Source organism: Hippopotamus amphibius, chromosome 5 (assembly GCF_030028045.1).
Source record: "Hippopotamus amphibius kiboko isolate mHipAmp2 chromosome 5, mHipAmp2.hap2, whole genome shotgun sequence".
Taxonomy (NCBI): Eukaryota; Metazoa; Chordata; class Mammalia; order Artiodactyla; family Hippopotamidae; genus Hippopotamus; species Hippopotamus amphibius.
In genome coordinates, this window is record NC_080190.1 from 158,153,124 (window position 1) to 158,169,294 (window position 16,171).

General features: G+C 47.0%; 1 protein-coding gene and 1 non-coding gene across 12 annotated transcripts in view; one reads left to right on the forward strand and one right to left on the reverse strand.

Moving 5' to 3' along the window:
- Window positions 1–1,551, forward strand: part of TBC1D31 (TBC1 domain family member 31) — a 61,084-nt gene extending 59,533 nt beyond the window's left edge. For 10 of the 11 annotated variants that reach the window (XM_057735903.1, XM_057735902.1, XM_057735904.1 and 7 more), the window contains one exon: window positions 1,199–1,551. In XM_057735903.1, coding sequence (XP_057591886.1) covers window positions 1,199–1,365 — 167 coding nt within the window. In that variant the 3' untranslated portion in view covers window positions 1,366–1,551. The remainder of the gene's footprint in view (window positions 1–1,198) is intronic. The other variant, XM_057735913.1, reaches the window with a different exon arrangement.
- Window positions 1,552–14,962: 13,411 nt separating this feature from the next.
- Window positions 14,963–15,035, reverse strand: TRNAM-CAU (transfer RNA methionine (anticodon CAU)). The gene has a single exon. It is a non-coding gene; the product is annotated as a tRNA-Met (tRNA).
- Window positions 15,036–16,171: the final 1,136 nt, after the last annotated feature.

The window sequence follows — 16,171 nt, forward strand, 5'->3', positions numbered from 1 at the left end:
GCCTTTTGATCCTTTGACGCGGTTCACTGGAGGTTTTTGTTTATTTCTGGAAGGGATGGGATGGAAACATCTTACAGAAATGCAGTCACAGCATTAGCCCATAAAGGAGCTGACAATTTCCCCAGTAATTACTTGATTCATTTTTAAAAGGAAGGGAGGGGACTGGAAACTCAGACTTTATTTCAACCAACTTTTTCAATAAAACTGTCATATAAATGAAGCAGAATTTAACAAGGTCTTTTGAGTTCTTTTAGAAGAAAAGATTTTTATATAATATCTGTCCCCAAAAGACCAGCTTTATAAGAAATATACCGAATAACAAGTCATGAGTTCCAGTGCTGTATAAAGTATCCTCGCCAGCTCATGCTCTTAGTGGGTCTCTTAATTCTGTGTCAGGATGTGAATTAAACCAAAAGTCATGCTTAAGTCAAATGAAAGGACAGGAGATTCTCAACTGTTCTCTATTCTGACATGTCAGAACTTTTTAACTAGATAGTTCTAAATTTCAAAATTGAGTGGAGGACATTTGGCAGGTTTCTTATTTGGCAGCAAAATAAAAAGGCATAAATGTTTTATTCCTTGGGAGAAAAATAGTTTTCAGAAACTGAAGCTATTTGAATATGTAACTAAGTTTCAGAGAAGTGTATTTTTAAGATGCTTCTTTTTCGAATTCCTGTATTTACTAGCCCCTCTAAATCAGTATGAAATGGCTGTTACACTTGGACACATTGTAATGTTCTAATCTTGATTCTGGACTCTCCCTGTGTTGGCCACTGTAAAAAGCACTTGATTTATTTACTCATTAGAAGTGGTCATGGTGTACATTTCACAATATTAATTTTGGCGCCTTGGAATTTTCTCATTCCAGCAGGCACCATGGTGAAGAAACTTACTATTGCAAAGAAATCAAATTGTCTTAGACAAGCTTTCTTCCTAATTTGAAAGGTCATCTGTATCCCCCCTCCCCCCAAAATGCTAGATAACCAAAAGCAGATAAGTTCTCTAATAGCACTCATTCAGTTCAACAAATAAATATTTGACTTGTAAATGGAACCACATGGACCAGGTAATATGTTAGGCTTTTGTTTAAGAAATTTGGTTTTTAGAATATTCATTTCATTATTGATTTTTGCAGTGTATTTACCTTTAAGTGCTATACCATTGCTAAAATTATCTTAATTTTAAATTTTGTTTTCAGTTTCATTAAACCAAAGAAAAACACATTGGGACACCATGGAACGGGATCTTCTGGAGAGTGTGAGAAATCTCCGCCAGAGGCTCGCCACGCAGGCTCGGAACAGATGTGAAATGCCTCATCTTTTGGCTGCTAAGGAGGCTGGTCACCTTGAGATAGTCAAAGAGTGAGATAACTATTTTGCAATCAGTGACACTGATTTTCAGATTATTTATTTTAAATTCCTATAAAGATCAACCTTTTGTATGAAAAATGTGTGTATAAAAATTATGTGTTCTCCATAATTCTGGTGTTTTGGGGCTTGTAAATGGCTTGTACTTTTCACAATAAAAAAAAATTGAAGCTGTTAAAGCTTTGTATTAGGCCCTTTCAGGTTGCAAGGACCATCATAAACTTCAGGAACTTCAGTTGATGAGGTTTTATTTTAAAGATAAACGAGAAATAAAGAACAGGACACCATCTCAATAGCTGTGCAACCAGTACTGAGCCTCCAGAGCGTGAGCAGTGAGGAGAGGCCCACCTAACGGCCCCTCTGGCCCCCAGGAGCTGGACCTCCCCTTCTCCAGTGATCCCACTGCACTCACAGCACCCGGGCCGCTGTCTCCGCTTCTCCTGACGGCACAGGCTCAGCTCTGCAACAGGGCTGCTCCCGGCGTCATCATCTTGGCAAATTACTTCCCTGAACCCATTTTTTAAAAGGAGAGTAGAAATAGCACATGGTCTTGATGTAAAGATTAAATAAGATCATGTATGTAAAGTTCCTGGTATAGTGCTTAACACATAGTGCACAGCACGTGAGTATTTTCCCCCCTTTGGCACAAAGCATAACCTTATAGTAAGCCAGATGCTCTCTTTTGTCCAGAGTCCTAAAATAATACCCCATCACTATGCAAGGCATTGGTTTCCCAAGAGCAGTTTCATCAGCCTCATTTTGTCAGTTTTCAGTTAGTTACAAACATACCTTCATGGGCCAGGCTCGTGTGTGTGTGTGTGTGTGTGTGTGTGGCAACAGAAAGTCACAGGATATAAAATATTTGGGGTGTGATGGCAACTTTGATGAGCTAGAAATTGCTCACCTAAATGCATTTGAATTCTAGGGACTTCCCTGGTGGTCCAGTGGGTAAGACACTGCACTCCCAATGCTGGGGGCCCCAGGTTCGATCCCTGGTCGGGGAACTAGGTCCTGCATGCGTGCCACAACTAAGAAGCCCACATGCTGCAACTATGAGCCTGCATGCCACAATGAAGATCCACATGCTGCAACAAAGATTCCATGCAGCCAAAATAAATATTAAAAAAAAAAAAAAGCACTTGAATTCTAAAATACTGTAATTCTGCCAGCTAGAATCAGCTGTATATTGCTAGTTTTTGACTTCTACTTCAGGTCTCTTTTACTAGAATTTACAGCCATTCGGACTGTTTTTACAAACTACACACACACACACACTCCTCTTTTATAGTATAATAATATCTTAAAGTTTCAGGACTTCCCTGGTGGCATAGTGGTTAAGAATCCGCCTGCCAATGCAGGGAACACAGGTTTGATCCCTGGTCCAGGAAGATCCCACATGCGGCGGAGCCGGGTGTGCCACAACTACCAAAGCCTGAGTGCCTAGAGCCCGTGCTCCACAAGAGAAGCCACCACAATGAGAAGCCCGCTCACCGCAACAAAGAGCATCCCCCGCTCACCACAACTAGAGAAAGTCTGTGTGCAGCAACGAAGACCCAACACAGCCAATAAATAAATAAAAAGTTTCTATCTATCCAGTGAAAGTGAGTTATACACACTTTCAATCACATGAAGTTTTTCTTTATTACATTCTTCCTTCCAGTTTTCCCTGAGCCTACAATTCTCCCAATCTTGATAAAGCCACTGGCTTAGCAGAGAGCTACTTGGCTGAGTCTCTTAAGTCATGTGGGTTTGGCTGGCATTCCACAGGTCATCACGTTTAATGAAATCTGTGAAATACATTTCTGATTATCTCTTCCTGCTTCTTGACAGTATATCCTCAACCTGACCCCAATTTCTTTCTTTTTTTTTTTTTTTAATATTTATTTCTCTATTTGGCTGCTGCGGGTCTTAGTTGTGGCAAATGGGATTTTAGTTGCAGCACGCATGTGGGATCTAGTTCCCTGACCAGGGATCAAATCCGGGCCCCCTGCATTAGGAGCAGCAGAGTCTTAGTCACTGGGCCACCAGGGAAGTTCCCCAATTTCTTTATAATATAAATTATCTGGGAATTGAATGAAGATTCAGCGTGGCTAAAATTCTTCCCACACTGACTACACTCACAACGCTTTTCTCCAGTAAAAAAAAAAAGCTTTTTTTCCAGCTTTTTCTCTTGAGTTAGTTGGAGAAGAGCAGTTCCTAAAGTCTTTTTTCATATTTAGCACATTCACAAGGTTTCTTTCTAGTTGGATACATGTGGGGCTTCAGCTAAAGCCCTCTCCACATCGACTCCACTTAGAGTCTTCAGTATGAATTCAATGGTGTTGAATAAGATACTAACTTGGTTAAAGGTCTTTTCACATTTATTACATTCACATGGTTTTTCTCTGGTACGACTTCTCTGGTGTTGAGCAAGATTTGAACATTTGCTAAGGGCCTTTCCACTGTGACTCCACTTTGACCATTACAGCAGAAATGATGACTACGAGGACTGCTAAAGGGTTAACTTATTCATGTGGGTGTGCTTAACAGATTCTTCATGTTTCATCTCAGATCAGTCTGGGTCCAAACAGGAGATAAACCACATAATTTGAACAGGAGAAGTTTAATATAAAGAGTTATTAAACTATGATAGGGGAGTAACTATGAAAATGCTGAAGGGGGAACGTCCCTGGTGGCACAGTGGTTTGAGAATCTGCCTGCCAGGGCAGGGGACACGGGTTTGATCCCTGGTCCAGGTAGATCCCACATGCCACGGAGCAACTAAGCCCATGTGCCGCAACTACTGAGCCTGCACTCTAGGGCCCACATGCCACAACTACTGATCCCGTGTGCTGCAGCTACTGAAGCCCAAGTGCCTAGAGCCGGTGCTCTGCAACAAGAGAAACCACTGCACTGAGAAGCCCCCGCACCGCAATGAGGAGTAGCCCCTGATCACCACAACTAGAGGAAACCTGCATGCAGCAGCGAAGACCCAACACAGCCAAATTTTAAAAAAAGAGAAAAAAAAAGCTAAAGGGTACCTAAGGCTGAGGGAGAGTACCCAAGGAAGGACAAACTCAGACAAACTCGGAAGGAGGCCCCTCCCTCCACAAGGCTCAGGTTCAGACCACATTGGACAGCAAAGGAGTTGGGGGGCTGCCCAGGCCAGAGCTGGCCCACAGGCACAAGCAGCAGGAAATAAGTCTCCAGGGTGCAGGCAATCCATGGCTGCTGAGTGAAAGCTCACAGGAAGTCAAGACCCTGAGTATTATCAGAGCTGTGTGTGGCCTGGTGTGGCCATGGTGCGAAGGTGAGACAGCTGGGACCTGGGACCCTTTGCTGCAGTGCTTGCACCTGGACAAATATCTCCTCCATCAACAAAATACAAAAACTATAAGGGACTAAAAATAACTGCGTACATGGGCAGTTGGGGCAAATTATGGGCAAGAAGATACAAAAGGACCAAAAAAAATCCAGCTGCCACTTCTAAAGAGTTGGGAGCAAAAGCAGGGTGTCAGCAACAAAAGCAGAGTACTGTGCATGCCCCCTGCACGCAGCACCACCAGAGGGCTGGGCAGACCCCCTAAGCCACCCGTCCAGCCTGACCCCTGGACCCGCCCCTGCCCTCATCCCACACAAGGAACCAGCTCACCCCCACCTGGAGGAGTGAGCAAGGGCCCCCAATAAAGTCTTGCCTGAATATTTAGTCTGTCCTCTTATCAGTTTCTATTAAGGAAGGCCAAGAACACTTTGTTGGTAACAACAGGGAACCAACCCCTGGGGCACAGGCGAAGCCAGGTCCTCAGATCGTGTCAGGGCGCTGCTGTGAGCCCTAGAACTGAACATGCCCTGTCCACCTCGGGAGAACCGCAGCAAAGTGGTCATCAGGCTGGGCTGTGAAGCCACTAAGAGACCGTGTGCTCTGGGCACACGGCTGGGACAGAGCACCACTGGACGTCACCACGTACTCCGACCGCTGATGGACCACGAAGCAGGGACTATCCGCGGAATAAAGAGCCGGACAGAGAAGCCCCGATCCTCCTGCAGCGTCCTCCAGCGCCCTCTACTGACAGCCGAACACTGCGCACACCGTAAGGAGAAATGCGTGAAGGGCCTCCGTGGTGGTTGCAGAGCAGACACTGAAAAGTGAATTTGGAGCTCAGAGGCCATAAATTGATCACAGGCACTCTCGTGCAATTGAAAGTGGCTCTAACAGTTTGTTTGGTTGGCTGACAGAAACGTGGACTCAAGGTTGGCCACTTTAATCACACGGAGATGCCAGGGTTTCCCTGGTGTGATGTACATGGTATAGAAAGGCTTGGGAAGATATGAACGCAGGAGTGGATTTATCACACATGAACTTCTCTCTTCCCAGCTACATGCTCAGCGCCAAAGACACTCCCTTCTTTGAGTGTGGCATTGAGTGAAGGGAGATCTACAAATTTGAAAAACTCGGTGGTGAGAGATGCCCGCTGATAAGCTTCCTCATTTCAGGGGGGATGATGGGATGTCACACAGAGGCCACGTGGTAGTGGTTTAACTGCCAAAGACAACCATTTACAGCTGTGGGCAGCAGAGGAGCATTAAGGGATTCTTGGCTATGGGTAATTGATTATGTTTTCCCTAAGAATGAAATAGGCAGCCTACTAAAATGTTGCTTGATTTATGGAAAAGGAAATCTTAAAATCTGGTGGCCCAATACCTGACTTGAGTCACTGTTACTGAACCAAACTTGGGTCCACTCGCCTGCATGCAGTAAAGGCAATCTACCAACACTGGATTGCGGTGAAGGAAAGTGCAGCATTTACTGCAGGGTGCCAAGCAAGGAGTCCAGGCAGCTAAGGCTCTAAAGGCCCAAACTTGCCAGTAGCTTTCAGGGAAAGGTTTTTAAAGACACGGTGACAGAGAGGGGTTGTGGGGTGAGTGCCCAGCTCGTGGACATCCTTCTGATTGGTTGGTGGTGAGGTCATTGGGAGTAACATCATCAACCTTATGGTTCCAACCCATCTGGGGTCTACATGCTTGTGGGCAGCATACCATTAACTCTTCCACCTGGTGGGGGTTTCAGTATCGGCTACAAAGCTCAAAAGATTTGATTCAGGTTATTATCTATAGCCCTTGAGGAGGACTTCAATGGCTAAACTATTATTATTTGTCTTTGCTTGACTGTTTTCCTTTGTTTCTGTGTTTCCTCACTTCTCCAGTTAAGTTTATTCTTTGGACCTTGAGGAAGGCCCAGGAAGCTAAAGTTTTTCTGTAAATAAGAGGCAAGCAGAGGACATGGGGAAGAGCATCCCAGGAAGACCCATAGGGGCCTGTTCAATTATAGCACCACAGTGGAGAGCCATGCCTGCCACCCATTTTCCAGACTGAAACTCATCCCCAGATTCAAAGCCTCTTTTTAAAAAAAAAAAAAATTATTTTATTGGCTGTGTTGGGTCTTTGTTTCTGCACACGGGCTTTCTCTAGTCGCAGAGAGCATGGGCTCCTCATTGTGGTGGCTTCTCTTGTTGCCGAGCACGGGCTCTAGACACTTGGGCTTCAGTAGCTGTGGCACATGGGGTCAACAGTTGTGGCTCATGGGCTCTAGAGCACAGGCTCAATAGTTGTGGCGCACGGGCTTAGTTGCTCCACAGCATGTGGTATCTTCCTGGGGCAGGGATCGAACCTGTGTCCCCTGCATTGGCAGGCAGATTCTTAACCACTGTGCCACCTAGGAAGTCCTTTTTTTTAAATTGAAGTATAGTTGTTAGTTTCAGGTGTACAGCACAGTGATTCAGTTATACATATACAGTCTTCAGATTCTCTTCCCCGATAGGTTATTATGAAATAGTATAGTTCCCTGTGCTAAAACAGAGTAGGTCCTTTTTGGTTGTCTATTTTGTATTCAAAGTCTCTTGACTGAAGGGAAGACTGGGTCCCTTTGGTGAAGGATTTTGCAGCTGTGAATGACATACATGCTATAAATAATCCCTCAGTCCTTTCCAAAGAGACCTGTTGGCAGTTACTTGAAAGACTGGGTAGTAGGAAAAAGAAGACACCCAATCCTTTCAGGGATTACTAGACATCGGCTGTAAAATGACACTAATTACTGGGGCCCACCAAAGTCACAGCTAATGGTTGTCAGGTGCTAAGGGAGCCTTGGGCCAGTTTGAATTACAGTGGACAGAATAAGGCCATGAAACCAACTGTGGTGATTCTGAGTACCTGAACGTATAAGTGGCACGAACATTTTTGAGGGCAGAATCTCTGCACTGGCACTACAACCCACTGAATAAGGGCCATCACAGCAGGAAGAGCCAAGTGAGAGCCTCTGAAAACCCTCCCTACCGTGATAGTGACCCAAAAGGAGTATCACATCCCTGACGGAGAACTGCAGAGGTTCGCGTGCCATCCAAAACGTGAAAGATGAAGGGGTGGTTATAGATCTCACTGCGGCTGAGTCCCAGCTCCTGCTGCTTGCCGCAGGACAGGCCAATACATGGGAAGAGTTGTTGGGGCAAGGAATAGCGACTTGATTCAGAAAGCCAGCAGACCAAGAAGATGGTGGACTTGCGTCCCAAAGAACCATCTTGCCTGAGTTAGTTTCATGCTTCTTTTATACTAAAAGGGGAGGGAGTAAAACCAAACACTTCTTGGTTCCGGTCCGCCTCCAGAGATGATGTGTTAATTTCTTCCTTGTAGTCATTCACAGGTGGGCCTGGTCAGGATGTTTCCTATGAGCTGAACAAAGGTAGTTCAGCTTAAGCTCATTACCTGGGAGGCAGGGTTCCCAGAGATGGGCCATTATGTAAAATGTAAGCTTATTGGCGACATCCCTTTTGTGATTACCTTGTATTAATAGGCTACACAGGTTCTTCCACATTACACTTCCCTGTCAATGGCCATTCGAAGATCTCATGGGAAAAGGGACAAAGCCCTCTCTGGCTGCTTAGAGGCAATAACTATTCCTTAGTATCTCTAGTCAGTCCTTTTTTATCTATAATTATTTGAACCTGACAAAACCCCTTAGCACTTTGTTGTCCAATTCATAATTGAACTTGGGGTTTTGGTTCTCATTCCCAATACATATACTGAATTCCTGCACTATTCATTGGGGCAAAATTAAACAAATTGGTTGAAGCTTCTCCAGCTACAATGAAATTACCATCTACATCAGTTGGATAGACAGGCCTGTTGGAGGCAAGGTCATGAACAGAGGTTAGTATGATGCCCAAAGTTTTAACGTAGTTGGCAGCTGCTCGGTATTTTAAAGCATTTATAGATTCTCCTGCCCAGGCAGACACCTGGAATGCCAACCACACAGTATTTCAAAGGGGCTTAATTTAAGCCTGTTTCTGGGAGCCACTGATCCATAGCAGGGTAACTTGCAAGGCCTTATCCCAAGTTAAATTAGTCCTTTGGACTACCCTGTGGTGCAGTGGTTAAGAGTCCACCTGCCAATGCAGGGGACACAGGTTCGATCCCTGGTCCGGGAAGGTCCCACATGCCGTGAAGCAACTAAGCCCTTGTGCCACAACTACTGAGCCTGTACTCTAGGGCCAGCGAGCCACAACTACTGAGCCCACATGCCTAGATCCTGTGCTCTGCAACAAGAGAAGCCACTGCACTGAGAAGCCCACACAACCGCAATGTAGCCCCTGTTCGACGCAACTAAAGAAAGCCCACAGCCCAGCAATAAAGACCCAACGCAGCCAAAATATAATTTTAAAAAAATAAATAAGTCTTTTGACATTTGAACGACGTTCCTTTTTAATGTATGATTCGTTTTCTTGGTTTTTCCTGTTGATTGTAGTCTCCAAGATGAATGCAGTTTCAATGCCGTAATCCAAATCAGGGGATAATTTCCCTAAGGAGAGCTTGAACCACTTTTGTCCAGGTGGTATGCTTCCACCCAACCCGAAAAAGTGTCCACAAACACTAGCAGGTTATTTGAAACTTTTTGCAGCTCAAGGCATTTGAGTAAAGTCCATTTTCCGGTCCTCAGTGGGGCAGATTCCTCTATGTTGAGTCCCCACCTGGGGAGGTCTGACAGCAGTCTTTGGATTCTTTTTAGCACAAATCATGCAATACGGAGTGACCCGCTGGATGGTCATTTGTTAGGCCCTATTATATACACATAACAGGTGGCATCTCTCCTGTAATGGGTACCCTTATGAATGTGCTGCAGCACAGAGGGCCTCAGGAAATAACTGTGCACTCCATCTCCAGCCAGGTGTGACCCACGTGAAACCTGACTCTTTAGTCCTTTGTCCTGTACTGAATACACTGGCTAGTATTTTGGTTCGTCAGTCTGTGGGAGAAGTGATCCTCTTGCCTCAGAGGATATATGAGGTGTCCCAGCATCCCTTTTTAATAGAATCCCCATTGGGCACGTGCTTTTGGCCTTCCCTGGGGTGCCATTAGCACACACTTCTCGTCTTACCTTTTCATAGACCTGGAGTGGGTGGGGTTGTGGGGGAGAGCTCTGTCTCCTTTCCTTGGGTTCTTATGAGCCCCGACTGACTGTCGGCTTAGAGCATGTCCTGGTGGGACTCAGAGGTCAAGCTGTTGTGGTGAAAAACTTCAGGGTGAAATCTATCAGAAAGTTCATCAGCTCATTCCCCACTGTCAATTTTACCTGGAGCTCCTGCGGGGAATTAGGTGCCTCAAGCCCAAGGGAACCCTGGGACTCTTCATCCAGTGTTCCTCTCTTGCTACCCTATGAGAAACTCTCATCTTTTGTTTTTCTTCTGTTTTAGCCCAGGGCAGTCTTCCAAAGTTCTTCCTCCTTACATGTTCCTCCCCCACAATGATGGCTTATCGCTTCCAGTTACCCGCCTTCCGCCTTCCAGGAATCCAATGCCACTGCCAAAAAAGTGGTGTTTCCTTTTTCATCTTTTTTCTGTTGTTCCCTGTTGAACACTTTAAATATTATTTTATTTATTTATTCATTGGCTGCATTGGGCCTTCGTTGCTGCTCACAGGCTTTCTCTAGTTGTGGTGAGCGAGGGCTACTCTTTGTTGCAGTACATGGGCTTCTCATCCCGGTGGCTTCCCTTGTTGCGGAGCACAGGCTCTAGATTCGTGGGCTTCAGCAGTTGTGGCACACGGGCTTAGTTGTTTCACGGCATGAGGGATCTTCCTGGACTAGGGCTCGAACCTGTGTCCCCTCTATTGGCAGGTGGATTCTTAACCACTGCACCATTAGGGAAGTCTCCAAACATTTTTAAAAGCAACATCTACTAATTGAGAAGGGTTCATAACAAATGTACCACCTAGTTTTTGCAACTTTCTTCTGATATCTGAGGCAGTCTGCACCCCTCCTCCCCTCCAAAAAAGGTGAAATTTACCATTCTAGTATTTTCAGGGGCCTTGGGATCTGCATTAGGATGACATCTGTAGGTGCCGAGACCAGCTCAGCGACTCGAGGTGAGTGACGGGTGCCGCAAGCTTGAAGAAGACACAGACACAGACTGAAGAGAAAAGTGGGACCGGGGGGCTCAAGACCTCTCGGATCAAGAGCCCCGCTGACTCATCCCAGGCTGCTTTTATTGAGTACGTGGGCTAACATTCTCAGGTTACACTCATAAACAGTCAAAGGCCTCACATGATTGAGGCAATTATCTTTGTTTACTTCCTGGGTCCGAGTTGAGCAGGTGTGGATTTGAGCTGGGGGTGGAGAGCAAAACAGCCCTGGGGGCAGGAGACCTCTCTCAGATATTAGGGGTCTGTGCCCCACCCGTGTTGGCCCCTCTGCGACTGTGCCTGTCTTAGGTTGTTCCTCCTCTGAGGAATCTTACCCGTCTCTGGCTAACCAGTCATCCTCCAGGGCCAAACACGGTGATATAAGGAAGGCTCTATGTACCACCCCTGTTGGCCCCTCTGCAGCTGTGCCTGTCTTAGGTTGTTCCTCCTCTGAGGAATCTTACCCGTCTTTGGCTAACCAGCCATCCCTCAGGACCAAACAGGGTGATATTAGTCTCCACGCCCCGCACCCTCAGCTCCTCCACTGCTCAAGAATCCCATCGCTCGGCCCACATCAAAAAGGTTCCAGAATGTCTTCCCACATGTAGGCTTGATAAATTCTTTCCAAAAATTCGGAGAGGTCTTCATTTGTTTTGCTGGATTTAATTTTGTTTAAACTTTTGCTTTGGTTCCCTTTTTCAAAACCCTGCCAAGATACACTAATTAGTTGTGCTCTAATAAGGGCATTCCTCCCTCACTGAGGTCCCAATTTGGTTCAGCTATGGAGCCTGTCAAGTGGGCTTCAGGTGTAGAGGATCCTCCCTATCAAGGAGGGTCGTGATTTTTCCAATTAAAGAAGTCTGAGAAGCCCAGCTGGCTGGTCATTTGCATTTAGCCCCCTGTATGAGATAACAGTAATGGAAAGTGCTCTGCCCTGGGAGTGGCTTCTGGCCCAAATTAGATGCCCTGTCAGGTCTTAGATGGTGATATCAGACCAAGTCCCTGTACTCCAGAAACTAAGACAGGCTTTTCTAATTGGTCTCTAGAAGGAGGGGAAGTCCTGAGCCCCGGTGTCAGGAATTGGGGCTAGACAGGAATGGAAGGTGGAAGGGGTGGATATACTGGCAAAATGGCCAGAGTGGATGGGACAGCGAGCTGAGCCGGAGGAGCTAAGAGGGAGGATCTGTTGCTTCAGACGTTATTTGCTCCCTTTTCTTATTTTTCCCTGATGTAAGAACACAAATGTTTGCACATAAAGGATTTCATAATTCTTCCCTGATTCTTCACAAAGAAGAAGGTATAGAGTCATTCAAAAACCACTGTAAAAAACTATGAATAGCAGTTGGTTATCTCTAACTACTGAAAGGACGCCTTTTTGCTTTGGCATCAACCAACTGGGATTACAATGCAATTGAAAAGAAACTTGGTTACTGCTGTGACATAGCAATTGAAGATAATTACGAAAATTATGACTGATATCATTTACTAGGTTATACCAGAATTGTACGAGTACCATATAATTTCTAGAATGTGTGTATTAATAATGTTTACCCATAAGATACAATCTAAGAAGTTTTATCACCACTTATTTGAGTGTTTCCCACGTAATTTAACATGCCAAATAAACCTAGTTAGTTAATATTCCTCTCTGAGATGGAGAAACAAATAATTTGAGATGTTCCAGGAACCCTCTGGAAAACCTCAAAGTTAGCTTTGGCAATGCCACACATCTATAACACATGTACAAGTACACAAACACCCAGACCTCATGGTTAACCATTCTGAAATTTCAGCCATGAATCAGGTCCAACAGTGTCAGACCCACCAGTTACAGAAGAGGTTGGATTCAAATCGGGTTTCTGGCAGATGGGACAAATCAAGGTCACCTGTCTAAATGGCTAAACCGTTTTTACTAATATTAATGGAAAAGACACTTCTATTTCTATTTGTAGCTTTTGGTGATTTTGAGAACCAAGGGGAACTTTTCTCTTCCTGGGAACATCCCACTCTTGGAATAAGAACAGACAGGTTTGGGTTTTGGTTTTGTTTTTTTTCTGCTCCTTTCTTCCATTTGACATCAGTAAAAGTTTTAAGTATCACAAAGCTGATTTGGCTGTAAATGACATAGTACCACACAAAATGAAACCAAAAAATGCAAAGGACAAACAAAATCCTAAGTAAACTCAAATTTGGTCTTGGGGTTTTACATATACCAACAGCACAGGAGACCATAAACGACGTAATTAACACAGCAAGGGTAGCAACACATTATGTACATCCTCCCCAAATAACCCTGCCTAAACCCCTTGTGGAGATCCTGACATTGTTACAATAAAACGTCATCTTCCCCTCACCCATGGGTTCATAGCTGTAATCAGATCAGCCTCAGAAGACTTTCTTTAGGGATAGTTGAAAGATTCTCCATTTTTAAAGAGAAATTCAAGACAAGCAAAACACAAACTGCAAACACAAATGCTAGCATCCAAAGAAACAAATGAACCAGTTCACAAGTTGGGCAGAAATCCAACAACTCTTGTCCTCTCCCCAACAGGGTACCCCACTCAAATACAAAACAAATTGGCTTATTCCAAAGAAAAAGCCCCAAACCCCAAAGGGAGAGGAAGTGAAGTTCCTGGCTGTACACACCGGAGTGACTTACTCTGCTGTATGGAGCCTGTCAGCTCTCCAATGCTGATTCCTTGCTTTAACCACCAAACGCTGGGGCAGTCAGTGTGGCCTTGGGGAGTTTTGAAGGGAAGATCCTCAGGACAAGTGGTCGTGGCAGCTGATTGCGCCTTACCCGAAAATTCCCCAAGTGGCCCACTAGCCATGAGTTAGCAAGGCAGGACAGGCCAATACACGGAGAAAGGAGTTATTGGGGCAAGGAACTGTGACTTTATTCAGAAAGCCATCAACCCAAGAAGATGGTGGACTCGGCATCCCAAAGAACCATCTTATCTGAGTTAGAATTCAGGCCTCTTTTATACCAAAAGGTCAGGGAGTAAAGCCAAACATTTCCTGGTTCCCATGAGCCTCCGCAGAGGATGTGTTAATTTCTTCCTGACTGCAGTCAGGCACAGATGGGCCTGGTCAGGACAGTTCTTGTGAGCTAAACCAAGGTATTTCAGCTTAATTCTCATCACCTGGGAGGCAGGTTCCTAGAGAGATGATTTAAGCTTATAGGCAACATCCCTTTGGTGATTACCCCAGAATACAAAGGCTCTTCCCTATTACATCACATCTCAATTTAACTTGCTATTTGACCTGTTCGGAATGACTGAATTATCAGAAATTTCATCAGTGATCACTGCAACGCAGCAACTGTTTGAGATGTAGCTTCAGCAAGTCCCAGCCACGTTATGGGGGGAAGGGGGGCTGCCTGCAAGACCTCCCTAACACTCCCCTCCCCCAGACCCCATCACATCCTGCCAGTTCCCAGCTCTGCAGCCCAAACTCCTCACCAGGAGGTTGAGCCCGGTGCACTGCCCAGCCTCTCATCACAGTGCCTCGCCACTTCCCCAGGGTTACCTAGACCCACCCCTCCCCGGAGCCGGGTGTCAATCAGGACCCTCCCCGGGAGACTTTGGGTTCCAGTCACTCCCCTGGGCCTCCACTAGGGGGCTCTGCACCCAGCGGCGCCCGCAGCGCCCTCCCGGACCTCGAGCAGCCCGCGCTGCCCTCACCCAGGGCTGTGCACGTCCCCGCTACCAACAGGGCTCGGGGGCCAGAGCAGGACGCCTGGGGGAGGGTGGGATGGCAGGGTGAGGGCACCTCCTGGGTACCCGGGCCGCAGAGCTGGTGGTGAGAGTGGGCAACTTCCCGAAGCGTTCACCCGGGTCCAAGCCCCCCGCGCTAGTCTTCCTCCCGTGCCCACGAGCCCTCCTCCCCCTCCCGCCCCGTCATGGGGCCTCGGCCTCCCTTCGAGTCCTCCCTCCCGGGCCCAGAACGCTGGAGCCGGCAGGGAGGGCGGGGAGGGGGATGGGAGGCAGGACAGCAAGATTTTCGATCAACGAAAGGGCCCCGCCTTGGCAGTTCGGAGAGGCTGGGCCAACACACCGGTGACCCCAGAAAGGAAAAGCAGCCCCGCCGGGGGTTTACCAGCCCACTCACAAGCAACTAAAACCTATCTTTCTAGCACGAGTAAACAGCTGGATGGGACAAAAGTATTGTGCCCCGTGTGAGGATCGAACTCACGACCTTCAGATTATGAGACTGACGCGCTACCTACTGCGCTAACGAGGCACCTACTGGCAGTTTCCGGAAGGAGCATAATGAAGCCTGCAGCCGCCGAGTGCGCATGTTCAGGAAACCATGGTTTTATTTAATCCACTGGGTCCCTGACCCGGGACACAGGAGTTCCCGGCGCCAGTGCCCGCCGGGCCGAGCCGCCCACGCCGCTCCGGCCTTCCTCCGCCTGCCGGTCTGTTTATCAATCAACAGACCCTGCGGCTTGCTGGACCCCACGCACTGAGCAGGGGGGCCCCGCAGCCGTGGGGTTCTTCCTGCTTTTGTAAACGCTTATTTTCGTAGAGCGCTTACAAAGCGTCATGCACCCTCGTGAGCCCGTGAAACACGTCCTGGGCACCTGCTGCGTTCACAGAGACCCCCCCCAACCTCAACCGGCCGGAGTGGGGGGCGCACGCGCGTCATGATTTGAAAACACACACACACACGCACGCACACGTGCGCACTATTCCGGCCCCGCCGCAGACCCCCCGGGCCAGCCCGGGGACCAGCCCCGTCCGAAGCCCCAAGCGTCCACCGCTGCCCCGAGCTCGGCGGCGGAGACCCCTCTTCCCAGAAGCGTCCGCAGGTCTGGGAACGACACCCCCAGCCGCAGCCTCAGCATCTTGGAAGCCCTCTCCCGTCCCTGACCCCCAGCCCGTTATATCAGCTCATTTAAATACATTCACTGTTAAAGGAAACTATGTCACTATTATAAATGGAAAACGGGTGTTTATTTTTCTCCTGATACAGGTTAAGATGAATATTAAAATGAAAAATACTCTTCCAGGTACCGTCTTCAATCAACCAGGGGAAGGCACACTTAAGATATGTATATTTCGCTGTGTGTAAATTTTACCTTAAAAAAATGTAAACTAAGGCTGAACTCCAGCCAACGACAGGCTAACAGAAGGGCTTTGGAGGAGGGTACTGACGATTGCAAGTTTGAAGTGTTTCAAAAGGTAAAAGAGAGTTTGATGGACCCGACGGGCCTAAGGACAGAGAGGTGGGCAGGCAGGATTCCATCCAGAGTCGGACAGCAGCAGGGGGCCTCTCACCAGCTCTTCCCCCGCCCCCAACAGCCGTTTCCAGAAGCGCTTCCTCACGTGCACCTCCTAAAATAATCTTGAAAAACATCTACACACCTCCTCAAT